Source organism: Gekko japonicus, unplaced genomic scaffold (genome assembly GCF_001447785.1).
Source record: "Gekko japonicus isolate JY-2015 unplaced genomic scaffold, Gekko_japonicus_V1.1 scaffold198, whole genome shotgun sequence".
Taxonomy (NCBI): domain Eukaryota; kingdom Metazoa; phylum Chordata; class Lepidosauria; order Squamata; family Gekkonidae; genus Gekko; species Gekko japonicus.
In genome coordinates, this window is record NW_015161409.1 from 35,883 (window position 1) to 59,891 (window position 24,009).

Consider the following 24,009-nt stretch of genomic DNA (forward strand, 5'->3'; position numbering starts at 1 on the left):
GGGGAGGAAGCTGGAGGTGGGGGGGGGGGATTGCAGCAAGGTCCCATGCCCTGGCCTTTCCTCCTCTGCCCTGGGATCCCCGTCTCTCTCGCTTTCCCTTCGGCCACATTGTTGGCTCCAGGCTGGGGGGAGGGAGCAATGCCTTGCTCAATCGGATGAAAGTTTGCATAATGATCATGGGAAGACAGCAGTGAAAATCTCGACCTCTCCCAAGCCAGGTAAGTTTCCTGCTTTTTTTTAATACAGTTTTTTTTTTTTTTTTTGGGGGGGGAGGACAAACGTATGGTTCCCTTGTCTGAAAGGTTGCGTAAGATTCTCTGCAATGGGGGGAAACCTGGGGGAGAGGGGAACCCCCTCCCCAACGTGAAGTAGCGCACAAGGTTTAAAAACAGCGTCCTGATAGTATTGGGGGGGGGGATTTATTATTTTTGTCTCTGATCGGTTGCCTGAAGCGACGGAGGAGGAGGCTAGAAGCGAAGAGTTGGCCAGCACAACACGAATGTGTAATGCTGTTTTGCTGCTGTTGTCTGATTTCCTAAGACTCTGGGCGACTCGAGTTGGCATTGTCTTTTAAAGTTAGCAGGAGAGAAAATTTGCGCGTAGCCGAGGAAGGCTGCAGCCTTTTAAATCTAACATCTGCTGATTGCCCTCGTTTTGTTTTAGCAGCAGTCTCTTTGGACTGTATTCTTCTTAACCTCTTTTTAAAAGGATCCTTTGGGGGGATTCTTTCCCCCTGTGGAACGTTCTTAATAAATATCAAACCGTTACGTATTTTTTTTAAGCCCCCCCCCCCCCCCGCCCTAGGTTTCCGAAGTCGAACGCCTAAGTTTTGCCTTCATGGCGTGATCTAGGAAAGGCCAGGATAAGGTTTATGACATCTGACCAGCATTTGAAGGTATGTCTGCTGCAAATGGCTTGTCGAGGCATAAGTGCAGTTTTGCAGTCTCCTAGCAACGCCATTGACTGATTCGAATCCCAACCAATCGCCGCGCTCCTTTCCCCCTTCAAATGTTTTTGACTAGTACGGGAGGGAGTGTTGCAATGTGCAGGAAGAAAAACTGTCTTTGGCCGGCTGCCTTTTCCTTCCTCCGCTCTGTTTTCCTTTCCCGTCACAACGATGCCCTTCTGTATTTAGGGTTATTTTTCACATCGGCTTTATGCAGTCGTCTGTAACATACCCTCAGTCTGACAAACATTAATAACTGCGGGTTGCCTTGACGCCCCCATCGTTCTCATTTCTCCCGCTCCCCTTGCTGTGTCTCTGCTATGTCAGTTTTTTACAGCTGAAAAAAGAGATTATGACTGTCTTAGACGACAGCAAAGTTTGTGGGGTTTTGGAGTGGGGGAAGCCCCCCTCCCAGCAGCTAGAAGCATATCTGATAGAGCTACTGAATAGGCAGCAGGTTATCAAATGAACTGAACTGCAGAACTTCGTGTTATTTTGCCCAGCTGTGGAGCACAGGAATGAAATTTCTTAGCAGGTGGAGCCTAGTCATGGAAGGCTTGCTTGTGGCCTTGTATCCCAATTTCTTCCCCCAGACCCGCTTAAACCTTTGCTAGGTTTCTGATACACCGTACTGTAACATAAGCTGTGTACAGGTATCCTTGGCAAGGTGCTTGAACCTGTCCTTGTTGCCCTCAGCAAGGTTCCCTCTAAGCTGCGGAGTCCTGTGAACAAAAATCCTACTCGGTGAGCGACCGGCATTAAAGTGGTGAGCCAGCGATTTGGCTGCTGCAGAAATTAGTTTGCTCAGGAGCAGAGGCTGAAAAACTGTGAGCCAGCTCACCCTAACTCAGCTTAGAGGGAACACTGGCCCTCAGTACTGAGTGTGCAACTCTTGGGTTTTAGGTTGCTTGAAAGGTGCAAAGGTTTGTGTGCCTCTTGGCAAGTGATCCATACGAGACACTTATGAAACAGTAAAGTTTCTATACTTGAATTTTGTCAGGAAGATCAAAACTGAAGCCAGCTTAGGTTTAAAAAAAGAAAGAAAGAAGGCAATTGATATTTAAATGTATACGTGGCCTAATGTTTCCTAGTGAGCCAAAGTCAGATGTGGGATTTCCCAGTGGCTTACTTATGTCTTCAAAATATTGTCAGTGGTGTATTGTACGTGCTGTTGTGGTGAAAAGACATTTTACTGTGTTCAAGATCTCAGCATGAAGTTCCCATGTTTATACTCTACGCTGGTCTCAGGAATGGCTTGTATTAGAAAGTCACTGTGTCTGGTACTCTGGAGGAAAATAATTTGTAAATTGCAATTTCAACTATACTGGGGCTAGTGCTAGTCAGTTAAGCTTGATCCTTCAGAGTTGCAGGATCAGAGCTAACTGTATCCATCAATCCACCGTAAGCTTTTAAAGAGAAGTCAGTGGGTTTTTGTGTGTGTGTGTGTGTGTGTGAAAACTGATGGTACGATACAGCCCTTTGGGAGGATACTGGTAAGTAAGCACATTTAAACTGAAAGAGAGCAGCATGTCGTCATAGCAACAGAGCAATTAAATTATGTTGTCAGCCATGATATAATTTTCCTATTTAAAAGCTTGCTCCTGGGACACAACTTCTGTTCATACTGAACTCACTTGTCTACCATGCTCCCAGTTGCAAATACAGCTGGGATGCACAAAGGTTGTATCATTTAGGGCCCATTTCTCTAGGCACATCCGCTCCTCCCCATTACCTTGGTACTTGCATGTGTCAATTCATTAATAGCACCCTTAATGGGGCAACCTCAGGGAAAAAATGCAAATCCCTCTTTTACATAGTAGTCATAAAATGTGGTTCAAGTATTTGTACAGCGTATAGCAGGCCATCTTGAGTGGTAGAAACAGGGCAGATGTCTATATTAAATGCAGAAGAGGGGTGGGAATGTGGTTTCCAAGTTACTTTCTTGGCCTTTTAAAAAGTACACAGTTTAAATTGTGTCCTTTTAACATCCTTTGTTTTTATTAGGTTTTGCAGTATTTTTTGGCATGCTTTCCCTGGCTTAGCTCTAATGTTGAAATGGCTGCAATGCACTCCCCCCTCCCCGAAATTCTAAGTGGTTTTTGTATCCTCCTTCAAATGAATTTGTGTTCTTTACCCCAGAGCACAATCTTTCTCAAATCTCTGCTTATTCAGGGCCCACTCCTTTAATGACCTCTTATGTAATTACCACTTCCCTTCTTGTTGCTATAAAGTATCTGTTGGACATCATCAAGGCCTTTCCAAAGAGATGTGTTCAGCAGTCGATGTTCTGAAACAAACCCCTTTGTAATGCTGTGTTTTAAAGCTAGAGTAGCCATTTTTCTTCCACCATGGGTACAAGTTTGCTTTGTAGACAAGTTTCACTTCTCAGTTGCTTTTTCCTTTGAAGCTCAACAAACAAGAACCTTTCTACTTCCTTTGTAATAGCTGTTTGCTGAATTGTATAAAAATGCCTTGCCTCTTATAGAGTTAAAAAAAAAAGCAAGTGGTGTTGCACTTCCTGTTAACCCTTTCTGTACTGTAATCAGCATGTTTTTGATTTAGGACTGTTTCTGTTGGTCTGAGTAGAGGTAAACTTTCATGCTGCAATATATATGTGTTCTTACCAAAGCTTGCGTACTTTCAGTGAACAAAAAAAACTAGTTCCACCACAAGTACTGAGAAGTGTTATTTTTTTTAAACCAAGAATCGGGCCTTTTGGTAGAATTGTTAGCTGTTCCGAATCAGTGTTGAAGAGCACAAACAGCATGCAGAAGATGTAGCTCTGATTAATTTTAGAATGGAAATTTGGACTGGATGTTTACAGGAGAGATTGAGAAAGGTGTTGCTGAAGGCTTGAGCATTGTTTGACTTCACTGACTGTGTCATCTTATGAATTTGTTCCTCTGTACTTACTACACATGTCCCTTGGTGTTTTGATTTATGTTTGATGTAACAAAAATGTAATGCCGCCTTGCATGTTGCTGCCTGGGACCAATATAGAAACAGCAGCCTCAGCTGGTTGATATGATGTCACTCTTCATGCTTTCTTCTAGGTCATGCTTATTGTATTTACCGCTGGCTCTCGTTTCAGTGAAATGTGTGTTGCCGGGGGTGGCTGTTTGGGTGCGTGTGTGTGTGTCTGCATTTCTAGATATTGGCAGTGAACCCCAACTGCAGAAGCCTTTTGCACTTCATTTGGAGGCAAAAAAGTTGGTAGCTGTAGTGAGCAAGTGCTTGGGTGTCATTGTGGCTGCTGTGTGTATAAACATGGAGTTTTGCCTGCTTGAACATTCAGCTAGAGCAGGCGAGACTATAATTATAACATGGCTGTGTTCATACTGGAAGTGAAACAGCTGTACTTAATCTGAAGCAACTGGTCTTAAGCTCCCGATTTTTTCTGCTTATTACAAGCAGGGGTATGTGTGTGACAGTGATATGTACACATGCAGTCCAGCCCTGTGCATGCTTGCTTAGAAATAAGTCCCACTGATCTTATTGGGGGCTTATTCTTCAAATAAGTGTGTGTAGGATTGTGGTCTTAACGGTGAAATTTTAGAGTGTACATTCCTCTTTTAAGCCTGGACTGGGATAGCCCAGGCTAGCCCAAGCTCGTCAGATCGCAGAAGCTAAGCAGGGTCGGCCCTGGCTAGTATTTGGATGAGAGACCTCCAAGGAATACCAGGGTCCTAATGTGGAGGCAGGCCATGGCAGACCACCTCTGAACGTCTCTTGCCTTGAAAACCTTCTGGGGTCACCATAAGTCAGCTGTGAGTTGTTGGCACTTGCCATCCCTACCGCATTCCTGTTTGGATAGAGCGTTGTGTACAGTAAAAAACACACAGAGTATCTCAGGAATACCCTAGTGTGTTATGCCAGTGATAGAGATCCAGCTCTTTCCCCAGCCTCTGTATCCTTTGCTTAACAAACCTTGATGTGTGTGCTATCTGATTTAAAAAAAAAACACAAGCCATAAGATTTCATAAATGGTCAAATTACTGACTGGGGGGGGGGTGAGGAGAGAAATCTGTCAGAATGTTGTGATGCTAACTCTGGCGCTGTCAACTAATACTTGCATTTCTTCCCCTTCCCTTCAATGTCTTGGATTGCTTTACCAGGAGCCTCCATCTAAATGGGTCCAGTTATGCCTCCCAGTAAGAAGCCGGAGGGCTCGGGAATTAGCGTTTCCAGCGGACTGAGCCAGTGTTACCGGGATGGTGATTTATCCAAGACGCTTCATGACGATGAGGACTTGGATATCTCTTTACCTGTTCTTCGATCAGAAAAAGGGCCCATGGAGGACGAAGAGCTAACTAACTTGAACTGGCTACATGAGAGTAAGAACTTGTTGAAAAGTTTTGGGGACACGGTCTTAAGAAGTGTTAGCCCCGTGCAGGATCTTGACGATGATACCCCTCCGTCCCCTGCTCACGCCGACATGCCCTATGATGCCAAGCAGAACCCCAACTGCAAACCACCGTACTCTTTTAGCTGCCTCATATTTATGGCCATCGAAGACTCTCCAACCAAACGGCTGCCTGTAAAGGATATATACAACTGGATTTTGGAACACTTCCCTTATTTTGCAAATGCCCCCACTGGATGGAAAAACTCTGTGAGGCATAATCTGTCGTTGAATAAGTGTTTTAAGAAGGTGGACAAAGACAGAAGTCAGGTGAGGCTGGAACGATAGTATTCTCCCTGCCTGTACAAACCATTTAAACTTTTGTTTTGTTTGTTTGTTTTCCAGTTTGAGGGGGAGAAGCTGTGTACTCTTCCCACTTCTCCCCATTCTTCCGGTTTTAGTTCATTCAGAAAGGTGGTAATGCTCTTAGCTGGTTCATTATTGATGGCATTGAATTCACTGTCTGTCTGAGTGTAAAAAAGCATTGTTTGTGTGCATTTTTTAATATGAACCTGTCAATTGTGGGGGACTATTCAAGTACATAAGATGCGTATAATGGCATTGTGTAAGTAGACTGGACATCGTTCTTCACTTGGATGATATCCCCCCCCCCCCGCTTTCTATTACTTTGGCTCCCTATAGCCAGGCTGCAGTATTGGGGGAGCACAGAGGTGGGGTTCCAAAGGGTTCCGCAAGTCAAGTGACTTCACAAAAGCCGTTTTCATTGTGTTCCCGTTTGCTCAGCAGCCCCAAGCATGCCTCCTGAAAAGCCCTTGCTGCAGGTTTGGGGGAGGGGAATCATCCAGAACAGTGTGTCACACTGAGGGATGGGACTGTGGCTCAATAGAAGAGCCTCTGCTTTGCATGCGGAAGATCCCAGGTTCAATCCCCAGCATCTCCAGCTAAAAGGATCAGGTAGTAAGTGATGGGAAGGACCTCTTCCTGAGACCCTAAAGAGCTGCTGCCTTTCCGAGCAGACAGCACTGACTGTGATGGACCAAGAGTCTGATTCAGTATAAGGCAGTGACATGTGTTCATGGGGTGGTTGTAACAAGAGCAGAGAATCAGCATGAGGCTATTTCCTTACACCTTTCTTGTACAAATACTGGTTCTTCACCATTTGAACCATACGGGCATTGGGCTGCTTGGCTCCTCATGCTTACTTACATTCCTTTCACTTGGTATTCTAGGCATTTTTTCTTCTAAATTAGTACTGTTCGTACATCTGTTCCTTCAAATGGGTGTGTAATTCATTCAGTCTGACACATAACAAGGTTCTAATTAAACATTTATATGGTGCTGACCCCATCTTCAGTATTACAGCCTCTAACCTGTGGAGGGAAAAAACTGGGAGTAAAGTGACTAAGGGGAAGTGTCACCTGAATTATAAACAAGCACGAGATATCAAACTATACAATGTCTGTACCATTCTCCCACAAAAGCACTTGCCCACAGGCTGGGGTGGGGGGATCGTTTTCATCCTGGTGACTGCGTCTCCTGGGGCTTACCAAAGGGCCATCCAAATTTGTATTGATCTCTCAGTCCATCCTGGCTGCTTTGTGGTAGGTAGGGAAGGTTTTACTCTCTGTTCAAGTGCTCTGTTTTTGTGTTTACGTTTTTGTTTTTGCGTTCATATGTGAAGCCGCTTGCCCCAGGCATTCTCTCTGGTTTGCCTAAGAGTGTGAGGAAAGGACAAATTACTTAGCCTCTTCCCTTTCCACACACCTGTATGTGTCTTTCTATTGCCTTTATTCCCCTTGCCCAGCGGTGCCTCTGCTTCCAGGCCTCGCCCCACCCCTTAGCTCCACATAGGGACTTGTGTACAAGAGTGTTTCTGTTTTCATCAGCAAAACACTGAAGGGTATGAGATCACTTTTATTATTTAGGCCCTACTACTCTTGGTTAGTTCTGATCCCCACTCCCTTCCAAGTGTGCCTTGAACCTGAGTTTCGCCTGCTTTGTTCTCTGAGGTTTCCTCGTCACTACTCACCCACCACCATTTTTGCAGCCTTGTTTTTTTGGGGATTCTTTCTGACTTTGTGTTGCTTTACTTTACTATTAGTCCCATTAGTCTTCAATGCCGGGCAAAGAATAAAGGTTAGTCACAGGTTGCTGGATCTCTTGGGAAATCCTAGTAATCTCCAATAATGTAAAATTATGTGGCCATTAGTGGCAGATTCCTTGGTAGTGATTCGCACAATAAACTTTTTAGTGGTGTGTGGGTGTACAACTAATATGACTGCAATCTTGTGCACAGTTGTTTGGGAGAAAGTCCCATTGCAGTCAATGATGTTTGCTTTTAAGTACTAATATGCACAGAATCCAAAAGTCCATTTTTCTTGCAGAGAGTGACAGGACGAACAGTGTGCTCATACATATGCTTCTGTATTCTCCCTGATCCATGAGCAGGTTACATGTCTATAATTGCAGTCCTTATCAGGTCTACTCGCTAGAGCTTATGCTTAGGAAAGTGTTCTTAGGATGACACTATGTCAGTCTGGGTGATCCCAAGCTTTCAGGAACCAGCTGGCTTTCAGACCAGCTGGGTGGCATTAGGCCAGTCACAGTTCTCTCAGAGTTGGTCACTTGAGCAGTTCCACCTATCTCATAGGGTGTCTGTTTTGGGGAGAGGAAGGGAAGGAGATTGTTAGCCGCTCTGAGACTCTGAGTGAAGGGCGGGGTATAAATCCAGCTCCTCTTCTCCCTGTTCTTAAAAGTGCTGACTCAACTTGCTGTTCCTTAAAGAGCAAAAGAAAACACACACACACACACACACCTGTTATGGATTCAGTGGCTGGCCTTGGCTAATTTCTGGGCTAAATAGATCCTTTAGAAACAACCTGTGTGTATACTGCAAAAAAAGGAATGTATTGTCTCTTGTGTCTGGCTTTGCCCAATGAATCACCGTTATATGGCTGGTTCTAGACTAGTGGGTATCAGAGTTCTATTAAAAAACTAAACAGCTCTTGCAAGCATAACCCTGTCCACCCCTGTTATATAGTAATGAATTCAACCTCTAGTCTTTTACAACATAATTTTTATTTGGGTTTAAGTGTAAAGAATTGTTTTCCCTTTATATGGTCTATATGGTCTAATTTTGTCTAGGAATTAACTTAATAGGTATTACCTTATTACTAGTAACTGTTTATGTTAGCTGACTATGTAGTCTGTCTAGTGGGGTAGGACTTTAATGGAGGCTGGTAGAAAATAATGCCTGGCAACAAAGCCTAGTTGTACTTTGTAGACTGCTGGTCTTGTACTCTTCATATGCTTTGGAAGTTAATGCTGCAGGTTTCTTAAAATTTTACTCATGTTTACTAAGCTGTGTTAGCTAGCTCTCAGTTGTGCAGTGAGGATGGAAAAAACATTTTTTCTTGTCTTTGCACACTAATGTAACAGCACAGCAGTGCTCATTTTTGTCCCAAGCAGTAGCTCAAAAACTTTGCAAATCCATTCGAAATTCTACAATGTGCCACAATTGTTTTTTGTTTTTTTCACACATTGTTAACTTTGTTTTTAAAAAGTATTCTATTTGTGTGGTATCATGCCGCTGTGTCAATTCATATTTGTGAAATAGCACACCAAAAAGCAAAACTGTCCCCATCCAAAGGAATCTGCTGAAAAATCTTTTCTACCACTTTACCTGTATTTGTCACTCCTGCCTTTTCTGCATTGTGCTGGTCAAGCGGCTGCCATTTTTAGTTAAGGAAGGCATTTCACAGAGTTGCTTTTCCGAAAGCACATGTGCTCATAATTTGCCCCAGCTTCACTGAATAACTTAAATGAGAAATTTCAGCTTCACAATTTTATGAATTCAGAATGGATTTTTGCCAACCTGGAAAGGACAAGGCCCCTGGAATATTTAGTGGAATCTAAGCCAGGAAAAAAACAGAAACTGAAGGCATGTTTTCTAGTGCACAAAAAGTAGCTTGTAAACTTGACTGTACAGGCAGATTTTAAAAACTTCTATAACTCAGTCATTTTACCTCTGATTTTTGTCCCCTGAAATTTGGTCAGATTATACTGATCTTCAAGTAGATTCTCTGTGCCATATTTAAGACCAAGTGGTTTGTCTTAATGTTGTTGTGATAGAGTTTTCAGGTGTTACAATGGTAGAATGTTAGGGAAAATGTACCACAACTATACTGGCAGGCCCATATAAACTTGCTTGATGCTTCATTTCTAGCCAGTCTGGCAGACGTTAAGGCTTTAAGGGCAGTGTGTGGCAGGCAAAAATGGGTATGGAACAACAGACTACACTTTTGAGTAAAATGATGAAGAAAGCTTTCAAAGAATTAACAAAGTTCCTTGAAAATGTGTCCTTGCAGTTCTTGATTTTGGATGAGTGTATACTTTCCCTTCTTGTTTCTTTGAAGTAGTAAGGTGTGGAAATGACGTCCTTGTGTCTCCCCACCCCACAAAAAAAAGTGAACAGATGCCATAGACTGAAGTGATTGTTGCACAGTGAAATTTTTATGTTCTCTGGTCTAGAGTACTTTGGATGATATGTGTCTTCCAGGAAAAAAGAGACATACAGTCATAACACAACCATTCCGGAAAGACGTCATCTTCTTTTTCTGCAGTGTAGCTATCTTTGACCTAGTTTTGGGGTATGATGCAGTTGCTTATAATGTTAAGGTATTACATGCTTTAAAATCTAAATGAAGGAGGTTAGGAAAAGTAGACTATTAAATCAGAAATTGTAGTTTTCATATCTGAAATTGCCAGTGTGCAATTTTTTTTAATCTTTGGTTTTTTAATCCGCCCACTTTGTCTTATTGATTGAATCCTTCCATTTTTGCACAGAACATCTTACTTTGTAATCTCTGTTCTTAAGATTTATTATTATTAATAATAACAATAGGAATCTTAAGAACAGAGATTACAAAGTAAGATGTTCTGTGCAAAAATGGAAGGATTCAATTCTTCTTATTATTATTAATAATAACATTTCTATTCCTCCACTTTATCCAGATATGTTCCCCAAGGTGGTGCACATCCAAACATTAAAATATTCCAGCATTTAAACAGCATTTAAAATAAGGCATATATAAAGCAGTTCAGTAGAAACATATGAACACACACAACACCACAACCAGGAAGGAAGACCAGTAACAGTTATTGGGGGGAGGGGAGTGGCTGTATGCCAGACAACATAAAAAAAGTCTTCACCTACTGGCAGAAAAAGAGATAAAGAGAGACAGACAGATCTCCCTGAGGGGGAAGGTTCAAAGGTTTGGTACCACAATCAAGTTTTGATACCACAACCAAGAAAGCCCCTTCTCAGGTTGCCACTTACCTAGCCTCAGGTGGTGGGGTCACCTGAAACAGGTCCTCCAAAAGTATACTAGCCCCAAGACTGAACTGATATGGTCCCTGTGACCCACTCCAGTCACCATTCTGGCTGCAGCATTTTGTACCAACTGATAATTCTGGACAGTCTTCCAGGGAAGCCTCATGTAGAGTGCGCTGCAATAATCTAATCTAGATGTTACCAGGGCAAGCATTACAATGGCAAAATTTGGCAGTTTGGTGTAGTGGTTAAATGTGTGGACTCTAATCTGGGAGAACTGGGTTTGATTCCCCTCTCCTCCACTTGCAGCTGCTGGATGACCTTGGGCAAGCCATAGTTCTGTCAGAGGTGTTCTTGAAAAGAGCAGTTCCTGTCAGAGCTCTCTTAGCCCCACCTACCTCACAGGGTGTCTGTTGTGGGGAGGAGAAGGGAAAGGAGTTTGTAAGCCACACTGAGACTTCGAGTGAAGGGCGGGGTATAAATCCAATCTCCTCCTCCTGCTGCTGCTTCTGCTGCTGCTGTTGCTGCTCAGGAAGGGCTTGAGCTGGTGAAAGGCACCTCTGGCCACTGCTGACACCTATTTATTCAACAGGAGGTCCAGGTCCAGCAGCACCCTCAAACTACAAACCTGCTCTTTTAGGGGGGCAGCAACCCCATGCAGAACAGGAGATATCCCATTTCCTGGATCAAATATCCCCACACACACCTGTAGCACAAGTTCACAGTTTCCACAGCCTCCGTAGGATCTGCTGGAAGCGTAAGACAGAGATGAGTGTCATTGCCACATTGGTGGCAACTCAGCCCAGATACACTAATGACCTTTTCCAGCAGCTTTATATACATGTACATGTATAGAACCTTGTTGAACACTGTGGCCAGAGGCCAAGGGGCAGAGCGGCAGTCCCCAGCAACACACTTTGAAACCTACCTTCGAGGTAGAACCAAAACCACACAGAACAGTTTCTCCCAGACCTAATCCCAAAAGACTGTCCAGAGGGCTACAATAATTGATGGTATCAAAAGCCGACAAGAAGTCCAGGAGAATTAATAGGGTTGTGTTCCCTGTCTGTGTCTCAGTGCAGGCCATCCATGAGGGTGACCAAGGCCATTTCAGTCTCATAACCAGGCCTGAAACATGATTGGAATAGATCCAAACAATCTGCTTCATTCAGGAATCCCTGAAATTTCCCAGCCAGCATTTGTTCAATCATCTTGCTCAAGAATGGTACATTGGCACTGGGTGGTACTTTTTTAAAATGTTTATTGGAAAGAAGGAAATGCGACTCTGCAGTAATTTTATATTTTAGTCCTTTTTCTCTTTCCACCTCAATTGGTTCCATGCAATCAGCCATCAGATTCATGCTCCTGTAGTGCTTACATCTTCTTCAGCCATTTATAGATGACTGCTAAAATGCTTTAGGATGTGACAATAGAACAAGATGGAAGGACTGATTTAAACTGAATTGCTTAAATAATGATTTAAATCACTAAGAAAAAAAGACCTGCTTAGTTCAAGTTTCCTCTGTGCATTTTACATATTGGGTTGGATCCAGCATAGAATTTCTGTGCTGGCCGCTTGTGTTAAGTCAGGCTTACTGTATCCCCACTTGTGTTTCTGTTTGTGCAAGATCTTGTACAACCAAGTTGTGGACACTGTGGTATATTAAAGAGGAAAGTGCAAGATATTGCATAAGTGGAACTGCACTAAGTTTGTATTTCCGTTTGTGCATAGCTAGATCGAAGCTACTGCCTTAAAAAAGAGCCACGCAGTTTGTTATAATTAGTTATTTACAGCTAAGTAAAGCCTTTATTTCACCTAGGGGGATTTAATTTAACCATATATTATGTTATTTCTTAATTATATGGTATTTTTACTGTTAGAAAATGATACACAATACATAGCTTATCTAATAGACAGCTATGTGTTGTGTCATACTGCATTATAACAATAATTAGAAGTTAAGTATGCACACAAATCCACGTAGAACTGTTTCCATGCAACACCAGAGTCTGACTTCTGCAATACTTGCCCGTCTTTGCTAAAGTCCCTTGTGCTGCCCAGTGTATTGTCCAGGATAGGTACTTACATGGCCACTTAGGAAGTGTTTATTGGAGCTATGATTTACCTTGTAGTACATGATCTGTTGTGTAATATCTGTGGCCTTGCAGCCAAAGTAGCATGAGCAAAGCTCAGTGAGAGGAACGAAATGTGCAGCCTCCCCTTTCCCAGTGCTGCCGATTGGTTCCCCCTGAAGTGACCATGCTTGTGGCTCAGTGGTAGAGCACCTGCTTTGCTTTCAGGTTTAATCCCTGGTGTCCTCAGTTACAAGGATCAGGTAGTAGATGATGTGGAAGACCTTAGCCTGAGCCACTGGAGAGCCACTGCCAGGCTGAATAGACTATAATGACCTTGATGGACCTGTGGTCTGATTCAGTATAAGGCAGCTCTATTTATATTCAGCTCCTAGGAACAACGCTGGTTGTAGTATGGGGCTCTGTACTGGGAGGGGGAAATCATTGAAGATTGTCCCCCTCTCCACTGGCAGAATTGTCCTTTCATTGATGTAAAACAAGACTTGGAACTGAGACACAGAATGTAACTTTGAAATACAGATGTTTAATGAATTAGTCTTTACATAGAAAAATCTTCCATAGTTGGCACTAGGGGTGTGCGCTCCGTATATACTGAGCCAAATAAATATGTGAATAATGCCTTATTGGTATTATTTGGGTATTCAGTCAGCTGAATACCAAATCAGAACATCTATTCGGTAGCTGAATAGAGATTCCCGAATACTATTTGGCTATTATTTGGCGCCATTATACCCTATGGGTCCATTGTAGTCAATGGCAAATCTCATAAGGTATATTCAGTGGGCTGGGAGGAGGGGTTTTGAGGTAAAGGCACCAAATTTGCAGCGTAGCTGCTGGAGCCTCTCCCCAAAAGGACCTCCAAGTTTCAACAATATTGGACCAGGAGGTCCAATTCTATGTGCACCCAGAGAGTGTGCCCCCATCCTCTATTGTTTCCAATGGGAAGAAAATAGCAAGGCAATACAAGCTCAGCAGAATCCCCCAGAGAATCTGCAGTTGAAAGTGAAGTGTGTGCATGGAGGGGAGGCAGTTTCACAAGGCCAGCAGCAGAACCAGTGCAATGTTGTTCAATATCATACTACATTCATCATTTCACCTCCTCAAAAAACAAAATTTTAGAAATTGATTTCAACCTAGTTTAAAAAAAATTACAGGAATTTTTGTTTCCCATGGCATTTTCAAGTAGGCTGCTATCTGTAAAAACTGTTAAACTACATTTCTAGTATCTCAAAACCGAATCCATAATCTACTGCCAACTACGGGTATGCAATGAAAAATATTTGGTATTATTCAGATTCAGGGTTTGAAAATCTGAATATATTTGGTGTACCCGAGCATTCCCGAATACCGATATTGGTATTATATTGGTATTCAGGAAATACTCGGGAATCACAATATATTTGGCTCCATTGTAACCTATGGGGCCATTATAGTCAATGGCAAATCTCAGTGATTTTTTTTCTGGGTGTTATGGTGTTAGGCAGATCTGTATTCTAATTTTACCTGAATGGTTCCGTTGTAGGTGTACTTTTTGTTTGTATTTTCTGTGGTGTTATCTCTTGAGTAAGACAGAAATAGGAAGGAAGAGTATCGTTGAGTTTCACAAATCAGTTTCCACTCTGAGTCAGGAAGAGTTTGATGAAATTCCTAAGTCTGCATATTCCTATTCCAGTCAAATAGAAAGTGCCAGATTTAACTTCTTTGCATTTCCTACATTGACTTGCACACAAGTAGTTGAACAAAACAACTGGAGTCATTTCCGTTGGCTGGCACTTGTTTTGCACTCTATACTTTAGATACTGTTCCTGGATATTGTGGTGTATAATGCAAAAAAGATGTGGCAGGGCAGTGTTGAGCAGGAAATTGTATTTATATTTCAACTGAACCCTTTTTTCCAGAGGTAGATTTCCTTATATTAGCGGTTGTGGGGTTTTGGTTTCCTTTGTGACTTTTTAATTAATTGAATAGAATCTTCAACAAGAATCTCTCCACTGTTGCAACAGATTTGTTTTTGGCAAGGTAAAAGTCCCTTAAATGGAAATAGAGCATTTTATCCCCACGTATGTATCACTGTTCTTTGCAAAGAACACAAACCCATGTCTGTGAGTACTTGAGTCACGTTCCGAATGGACACATTCTCTTAAGACATATTTATAAATCGATTCCAAGATGCCTAATGTTTGAGGCCTACTCTTGTATCCAAAATGTCCAAAAAAGAAAATCTGAGCCAGGATTATGCTTACAAGATTAAATAGAATACTCAGGCTCTCTCACTTCTTTTGGATTCCCTATTTGTTTGTTTTTTTACCAGTTCAAAAGTAATACTCTCAGTTGAAATTTTGCTGCAATCTAATGTATGGGATGTGTGATAACTCTATTGGGGAGCTTCAATTCATCAGATCTTTATTGCATGCTTAAAATCAATTTTTCTTTCCATGAGGGAAAGGAAGCAAAAGTATACCAAAAAAATTTGAACGGGAAGTGCATGATCACTTAAGACAGGTTTCTGTTACAAGTTTTCCGTTTGCACTCAGGTTCTCTGTATGAAGTTGGTTTGCTTTTGGGGTGGACGCTAAAGGGGCAGGATAAAGTTCAAGAAGGATTAAAAAAAAAAAAAGACTGACTCCTGCATTAAATCTGCAAGCCCAACAAGCCGGAACTAGTTGACCTTTTTTGTTGTTGTTGACACAGTGGAGTAAGGTACAGTTGTGTCACTGTATATGGAACGCACATAGAGCTTTCTTAGGTTGGTCGCACCATTTGTCCATCTCACTTGGTGTCGTCTGCTCTGACTTGTGGTGGCTCTCCCAGAGTTTGAGGCAGAGCAAAGTTTTCCCTAACACTTCTTGACTGAGCTCTCATAACTGGAGATCCTGGGGACCTTCTGCTTGCAAGCATGTGCTCTGCCACTGAGCCATGGTCCCTGTCCTGGAGGGTAAGATTAGGTACACAGAGAGATGACAAGTGAATGGATTTTAGGGCTCTGGTGAAGCAACCAGAAGAAGGAAATGTGTTGCAAGCCCAACTGAAGAGTGTTGGAGAAGCCAATCCTAACAAAGAGGGACAGGGAGATAGAAGTGTTGTCCAAAGTTACTAAAGGGGAGTTGAATCAGGAGCTCCTTTTGTGTAAAACTGTGGATGTTAATTGGGGCTAAAAGAGCTATAGAGACCATTCCCCTGGAAGATGACTTGGGTAGTTTCAGATTCTCTGGTGCTGTGGCTACTGCTGTGCCAGCCGGGGTAGTTTGCTCCATTGCTCCATTGGAACAGCAGTATGTAACGGGTGAGTGCAGGTTATGGCCTTGGAATATGTCACACAGAGTTCTATGGCTGGTAGAATCATGAATACAGAATCAGAGATGTTCTGGACTTCAAGTCAAACTGTTCCACTTAGCGATACAGCCTCTATAGTTCTGACTTCATTTTCTGCAAGGAGCTGAGCTTGAAGTTGTAATTTTTAAGCCATGCTAAATAAATAAAAGGGGAATGCACAGCATAAGAATTTAGCAAACGACATATTTTGAAATCTTCAGAGGAGTTTCAATGGATGCAAAATAGCGCTTGAAAATTCTATCAGCTCTGAGAATTGTGGCTGTCTGTTAATTGATGTTGAATCTGTACTCTTTTCTTCCCCTTTTCCTTGTGGCCATTCTTGCAAAATTTATAACAATATGTAAAAGGAAAGCTTTTCTCCTGAAGTTCACTCTTGTCCCCCAGACACACACATGCTCTTTTGTGGGCGTCAGAGCTGTCTGCATGGCTTTGAAGTGGCCTATTCAGCCTAACCAACCCAGTCGCTACCGGATGTAATAGTTAGGAGAAGCCTTGGGCCTTTTTGCACATTATTTTGTTTTCCTGGTATGTCTGCTGCATGACTTTTTTCAGTATAGTGGTGGTATTTGGAAGATATTTCCATCCAGAGTATTTTGTGCCATGTACTTATATCTTTCCTGGGTACATATTGTGTACCCAACATCATCGTAATTGCAGTGGGTATCTGTGAGTGTCAAATACTCTGTATTTGCAGAGGTCCATCAGTGGCTATTAGCCACAAGGTATAGATAGGGACTCTGGGGCAAGTGATGCTCTGTCATCTTGGTGCTTGGGGGGGGGGTCAACAGTGGGAGGGCTTCTAATGTCCTGGCCCCACTGGTGGACCTGATGGCACTGGTATTTCTGGCCACTGTGTGATACAGAGTGTTGGACTGGATGGGCCTTTGGCCTGATCCAACATTGGCATCTCTTATGTTCTTATGTTCTTTATGTTCTTAAATACCTACCTAGAAGAGTTATCAGTGACACAAGCCTCCCTATGACATTCCCATCACTGCTCATCCTTCTTATCTGAAGACCATGTTCATGTGCTACACTACTGATAATGGTGCACATGTGAGCAACTGTGTGGACAGGACATTGTTGAGAAAACTTCTGTTGCAAAGGCATTGTGACTAAAATGTGGTTGAAACATTCTTTGAGAAACTGTGCAGAGTCCTAGCATAAAAATGCAAAGGACTTCTGTTGTTTGCAGATAGCATATGTTTGTCTGGGCCTGTTTGCTTAATTGCTTATGAGGGCATGGATAAATAGGAGTGGTTTCATAATGTCAGCCAGCACAAAGCGAGTAGTACCTTATGTATATTTTCTAGTTTGGGCAGTGTACTTATTCGGACTTTTAGCTATATAACACACTGCCACCATTTAATATAATTGTCTAGCTGCTGAATCCGTTCCACCGGTTCTGATATACCCAAGAATAGATGTGACGACTGCTGACAATTCTTTATTATATGTGTCATCCCAGTCTCTTGGTATGAGGCATCACAGCTCTTTTCTTTTTCCTGCAAACTTAGGGCAAAACTTCAGTGTTCCCTTACACTTGTTGGTTTTTTGTAACTGGTAACACAGCCTCAGGTCTCCTTGTCTGGCAATGGGGGTGGAGTATCCAAAATGGTAACAAACACAGAAATGAAGTGTGGAGAAGATGGCAGTTGTTGGGGAGTACTAGAAGCGACTTTTTGTGCTTGGTCATGAAGGTTAAAATTGGTCACCAGGCTCCAGGTCTTGATCAGTGGAGCAGGAATAGGGCAAAAATGGAAATTCATAAACTTAATTTTTTGTGCAGTAATTCAGCACCATTTACAGTGGGAGCATTTCTCTCTCTCCCATTTGAAAGGATGGACTAATTCTTTAGTTGGGGTTTGCATACCTCAGTGGATGCCACCCTTTGTATGAACCCTGCTGCTTTTTATGTTGGGAAGGGAGTGGCTCTGCTTGCTATCCCATGGGAGGTTAGATTGGTAGCAGTGCATAGCACAGCCTTCTCAGTGGTGGCATCTGCTTTCTGGAATTGTCAATGGAGAACAATCTGAAGGCTGTGTGACACATGATGCTCTCATCTGAAGGCCACTAAAAAGGGCTTCCCTGTGCCTGTGCTTCATGTGGTGAGAATAGTAGAAGATAGGCCTGTTCCCCAGCTGATGCTTATGTGGCAGCTGTAGAGCCATCACACATTGCTTAGCTTATACAGTGCTTGTGTGCGGTTGCCGTGTGGCTGGGTCACAAGAAGAATTTTCCGAGCATTACATTTGCTGCAATATGAACACACTTAATATATTTCAGGCAGTCTGTGTGCAGGAAGCCATAACGTTTAGATCAGCCTAGAGGCAGGTACTGCAGCTTCTTAGGAAAAAGTATAAAGACTTCCTGTTTATCAGGGACCTAGATGTTTCGATTTGTTTCGTTCAGCTGGTTTGCTAATTTTTTTTTTGTTCACTTGTGGCTTGATCTTAAGAACAGATTCATTGTTCTTCCAATCATTTTAAAGGTTTATAAGAAATTACTATGTAGACTCTTAGTCAGAATGTTTAAACCAAGGTATTTTTAATTTACAAACAAAATGCACCTTGGTTTTAAATCAGCTATTACAGTCCTGTATAATTCAATGGAGTTTACTTACGTATAATATGGATTTGGGAATTTTGCAGTGAGCATATCCTTCTGTTTTTATTAACATTTCGTAGCTTTCAGTGAATGTTCCAAAGAAGTAAAGCTATTGATTTGAAGAACAGTGTTCCCTACAAGCATGCACAAGTGTCTTAACTGGTTTATGGAGTGAGCTAACAAATAGCAAACATTGTGCATTCAGTATGAGACAGAATCAGTGTATTGGGTTCTTTTTTAATGCGAGAGTCTTCCCACCCCCAGTTTATATTAGTTTGTGCAAGCCTCCTTTTGTAGATTCACAGAAGATTTGTATGCTCTCTTCTGTTTTGTACACCATGTTACTGACTCTGCAAACAGAGGCCTTATTCCCAAACTTTTCCAGATAGCAATGTCTTCACATGCTGTGGTAGAGGTGAAAGGGTCTTTGGAAACACTGCTCTATCTTTACAGTATCAGTAAGCTTATGTTTTTGGTGATTTTATTTTTCAAAAACAGGTACTGATTGTAGTGTCTGAAGATGAATTTATGTCTCAGGGAATGGAATGAAAAGAATGACCTTGGTGCTGTGGCAAAGTTAGCACAGTGTGCTGATATGTATAACAACCTTAATCATAGCATGGGAGGTTTCCCTCTTTATTTTCCCTCCTTGTTGCTATACCTGCATATCCAATTGCTCGACTTTCATCCTCTTTTTCTGGCGCATAGATTTGAATGCCCTTCCCTGTGTCTGATTCAGTACAATCCCTTTAGCCCATGACTGTCCTGGCTTCCCTACCATCTGGTCTTTGGCTATAGAGAGGAATTTTTCTTGTATATGCATCTCCGTAGCAACAAGTTTGCAGTTGATATGGAAAGTAAGCAGTTGCCCTAGCAACAGAGTTACTGATGTGGCAGATCCTCTGCTTGCAGGGAAAGTGCTTTTTGCTGGTTCAAATGCATTATGTAGGTCTGCTGCTATAATTATAGCTGCACCCACTAGTACTGCTGTAGTTAAGAGAGACTGTTAGTATCTTTGTTGTAGCCCATCATTTTCCCAGGGATTTGAGCAGAGAGTTGAGTATTTGCCCTTTCAGGCCTTTGGGTAGCAGCTCTTGGCTGCAGACCATGTAGTTTTGTATGTATTCGTAAGAAACAGGAACAAAGTTCACTCTGAGGACATCCCTTGCTTCACCACTGGGAGTTAACCCCTAGGCCTGGGATGAGGCAGAGGCTGCCAGCTGTAAATTTATGGTGCTGTTGCTGGACTCCTCCTTGCTGATTGACTGTCCTTCCTGTGACTTCTTCCCTTTGACTCCTGTAAACTTTGTTGCTGAAGATGGCACTTTGCTTGTCTGGTTTCTTCCTTCTGGTTTTAAACTGCTGGGAAGTGCTTGCTTGAATGTCACGGAAATTCCAGTCCAGTAAGGGAAAAAAGAATCCAAAGCCTGCTAAGCATTTACTATTTGGCTTTTAAGGGAAATTAAGCTGCATGTGGTCACACAGATGTACTCTGGAATCCCTGTTTCTCTATAGGAATCGGGTTTCACAGAGAAACTTGCATCTAATGCATTTTTTGAAACACAACCCTTGTAGGTCTAAATTGTCTCAGGGTCTATTTTGCTTTAACAGTAGTCTTTCTCTGTTCCTTGTTCATGTTCTGAGTCTTTAGTGGAAGCAGTTATAAGCAAATATGCACATTCCTAATACAATCTGCAGAATCTGGCAGTCCCCATACAGCGTCCCGAGAATCTGGGTTTGCATTAAAAACAAATAAGCACCTAGCCTTTCTGACTGCTGATTTTTGAAAGTAAAAAATGTGGCCAGGAGGGTTTATGTGCCTGAATGTTAATTTTTTTTGCAGAACAGAGGATGGTGTGGAAATGATTTCAGGTTTGCAGGGGGGAAAAAGTTAAAGTTAACAAAGGTAGGGGGAGAAAATGACCATAAAATTGTGTGTTGAGATCAATGCTCCCTCTAAGCTGTGGAGTCTTGTGAGCAAAAATTCTGCTTTGTGAGCTACTGGCATTAAAGTTGTGAGTGAGCGATTTGGCTACTGCAATAATTAGTTTGCTCTGGAGCCATCCTTCCTGAGCTAAGACAAAAATGTGTGAGCCAGAGGCTAAAAAACTGGGAGCTAGCTCACACTAACTCAGCTTAGAGGGAACACTGGTTGAGATCATGTGAGACTTTTTCATGAGATATTGGCAGCCATTATGGATTGCCTAGGGAACCATCAACAACATTGGGGAGGGTCAGTGATTATGTTTTTGGTTGCCACAAATGGCTGCTGATATTTTAGTGGTCATTTTTTTCACTGTGAATTGAAAGATGGTCAGTATGGGGAGAGAATGTGTCTCAGGCATGTAGGTCAGTGGAGATCAAGTAAGTAAACCAGAAGTATTCCAGGTGTACAACCAAAACAAAATATTTGGGACTATGCTGTTTTAAATAAGCTCTTCATATAGCAAAATCTGTCCAAAATCTGTGTTCATGGTTTGCTGATGAGAGTTGGTTCTCTTGATTCATTCAGATAATTCCAGAGGGGTAGTAGTGTTCATCTGTTGTAGCAACATTAAATAGGAATCCAAGTAAACTAAAAACATTTATTCCAGCATAAGCTTTCATGAGTCAGAACTCACTGACTCAAATGCATAGGCATAACATGCTTTGGGTGGACATGCTGAGCATCTGGTGAAGTGTTCTCTAACTTGAAAAAAAAGTTATGCTTTTTTTGGGGGGGGGATTATTAGTCTTTAAGGTGCCACTGGACTTCTGAATTATGCTGCCTTCTTAGCCCAGTGGGTATCCAAGTTGTCTGATTATATTCTTTGCACTTTATTAGCAATAGAACAACATGCTTTGGAGCCTATGCCTCTGTTCAGTTAGCAAGATGTCTTTTGCCAATGCAAAGAACATTCTACTGGCTTTTAAGATGACAGCATCAGTTTGCTACAAAAAGTGGGGGGAAAGAGGAGCCCCCTCCCAAAACATCCAGACACCAAGGAACGGGGCAAATCAGCCACCAAATGCTTGAATAATTAGGACAAACTGCATCTGATGCCTGAACAATAACAAGGAGGGTATCAATCCAGTATTTCCCCAGGAGAAAGTTCATAACTTGGACTCTTGGAGCTCTTATACCTATAAGTGACATGTAGAAATACCAATTCACATGTTGCAGTTAGGAGAAGGAGGGGGCCAGACTGTTTCTTTCTCTACTGCTCTGTAACATATGCATCTGCTCAGAGTGTCCCAGCTATTGCCTCCATAATAGGCTATCAGTGTGTTATGAGAGGGAGCCAAGCAAGGAATTGCATGGTTGTACTTTGGAAAGTTGTCAAGTAGAGTGTTCTCACCCCCATTGAACCCTTATATGCCATTCAGGAGAGGATTGTTCCTAAATTAGGTCTTCTGCTCTGAGCGATCGAAAGCTAAGCATCGTCTCTGTAGCCCTTTTTGGGTTCTAATGTAGGTCTACTTTTACAGCAGCGCTGCTGGAAAAAGCTATATTTAAAGTTCATCTGAAATTTTTTTCCCCACTTATAGTTATCCAAAGGGTACCATATTGCACTTTGCTGAGGACAATATTGTACTTAAAAAACAACAACACCCGAGTCAGTTGTTAGCTTTGTTAAGACAGCCATCACAGCCATTGTACAGCGCAATATTGTACTTAAAAAACAACAACACCTGAGTCAGTTGTTAGCTTTGTTAAGACTGACATTCATCACAAACAAGCTGGCTGTAATTATCTAAGATTTATTATGATAATTTATTGGGGTCTTCTGTTGGTTCCCCGCTGCTTATATTTTTGGTAGATGTGCAGCCCAATTCTGTGTACCTCTAGTCCGAAATACCAAGCAATAGGACTTGCTCTCAGGGAACAGCACATAGACTTTTTTTTTTAAAAAAATCAAGCATTCACAGAAGTGTGTTCAAAAGTTCGCTGAATGAATGAGACTAGGAGGGAAAAAAGGTAGTTAAGGTTCAAAAAGCTGTCACCACAACATGGAAGATAGTGGTCTCGGTGCTGGTGGACTTTCCACCAGTGTTCCCTCTAAGCTGAGTTAGTGTGAGCTAGCTCACAGTTTTTTAGCCTCTGGCTCACACATTTTTGTCTTAGCTCAGGAAGGATGGCTCCAGAGCAAACTAATTTATGCAGCAGCCAAATCGATCACGCACAACTTTAATGCCAATAGCTCACAAAGTATAATTTTTGCTCACAGGGCTCCATAGCTTAGAGGGAACATTGCTTTCCACCTGTGCAAACCTTTGATTCAGAAACTTCCGGACCTTCTTTTCAAGTGTGAAAGTCCTCTTCCTTCTGAGGCACAGTCTTGACTGCACAGGCCCACAGAGGAAGGAGCTGCATCTTTCCACTTGGCTCTGTTTCATCTACTGCTGCTGCAACAGCGGTATTTAAAACAGCAGCAGCCCAAGTCAACAATTGAGGCAGAAGAGTCAGGTCTGACCCTGGCATGAGGAGAAACCTAAAATAGATTAAAAGAGATCTGCCCCTCTACTTTTGGAGCCAGCCAGGTTTTTCTGTAATTCTAGCAATAGCACCACTGAAATCAATTGTGAAGGTGATCCAAGAGATTGTCCTCAGTATCTGCATCCAACTTCTAGGCTCCTTTCCAAAAGGCTAGTTAGACTCCCTTCAAGAAGTATGCTCCAGCTACCTTGCCCTGAACCTCCACTATGGGGAGAGACTTGCCAAACAGGCAAAATCTAACTGATCCACCAGACAGCAAGCCACCCTTTGGGACAGGCTTTCTCAGCTTCTGATATGGTGTTGACTGTCCAAAAAGTCTACTTCTCAGTATCAGTGCCATTCACCCATATTCTGGCATGAGAACTTGACCATCTTGCCTTCCTTCCCTTTTTACCCATAATGCTAAAGGCAAGGGCTTCTCTTGTGGTTTATAAATCATTCCAGTTTGAATCTTGCAAGGCTTTGGTGACATGCCCTGCTTTTCTCTTTATAACTGTTGATTGACTTATTCACTGAGGCATGCAAAGGAGCTGGCATAAAATATACTGTTTGAAGTGTGTTTGCTAATCTGCACCCCCCCCACCTGCCCTGAAGCTTTCCTCCAAGAAGCTTCTATGTTAAATGGAAATTAGATTAATTTACCATTGGCTGATTCCCATTCTGTCCCTTCTTGAATTAAGGAAACTAGGCGATGGCTGCAAATTATGCTTCTAGAGTTGGGAAATGGTGGAAGGCAGAGGCTCTAGAGGTAGCTTGTGGTGGTGGTGGAAATTGCCATCCAGTTGCAGCTGACTTACGGGGACCCCAGCGGGTTTTCAAGGCAAGAGACGTTCAGAGGTGGTGTGCCATTACCTGCC

General features: G+C 42.4%; 1 protein-coding gene across 2 annotated transcripts in view; it reads left to right on the forward strand.

Moving 5' to 3' along the window:
- Nucleotides 1-37: 37 nt before the first annotated feature.
- Nucleotides 38-24,009, forward strand: part of FOXN3 (forkhead box N3) — a 197,058-nt gene continuing 173,086 nt past the window's right edge. For both annotated transcript variants that reach the window (XM_015426608.1, XM_015426613.1), the window contains exons 1-2: nucleotides 38-218; nucleotides 5,062-5,618. In XM_015426608.1, coding sequence (XP_015282094.1) covers nucleotides 5,076-5,618 — 543 coding nt within the window. In that variant the 5' untranslated portion in view covers nucleotides 38-218; nucleotides 5,062-5,075. The remainder of the gene's footprint in view (nucleotides 219-5,061; nucleotides 5,619-24,009) is intronic.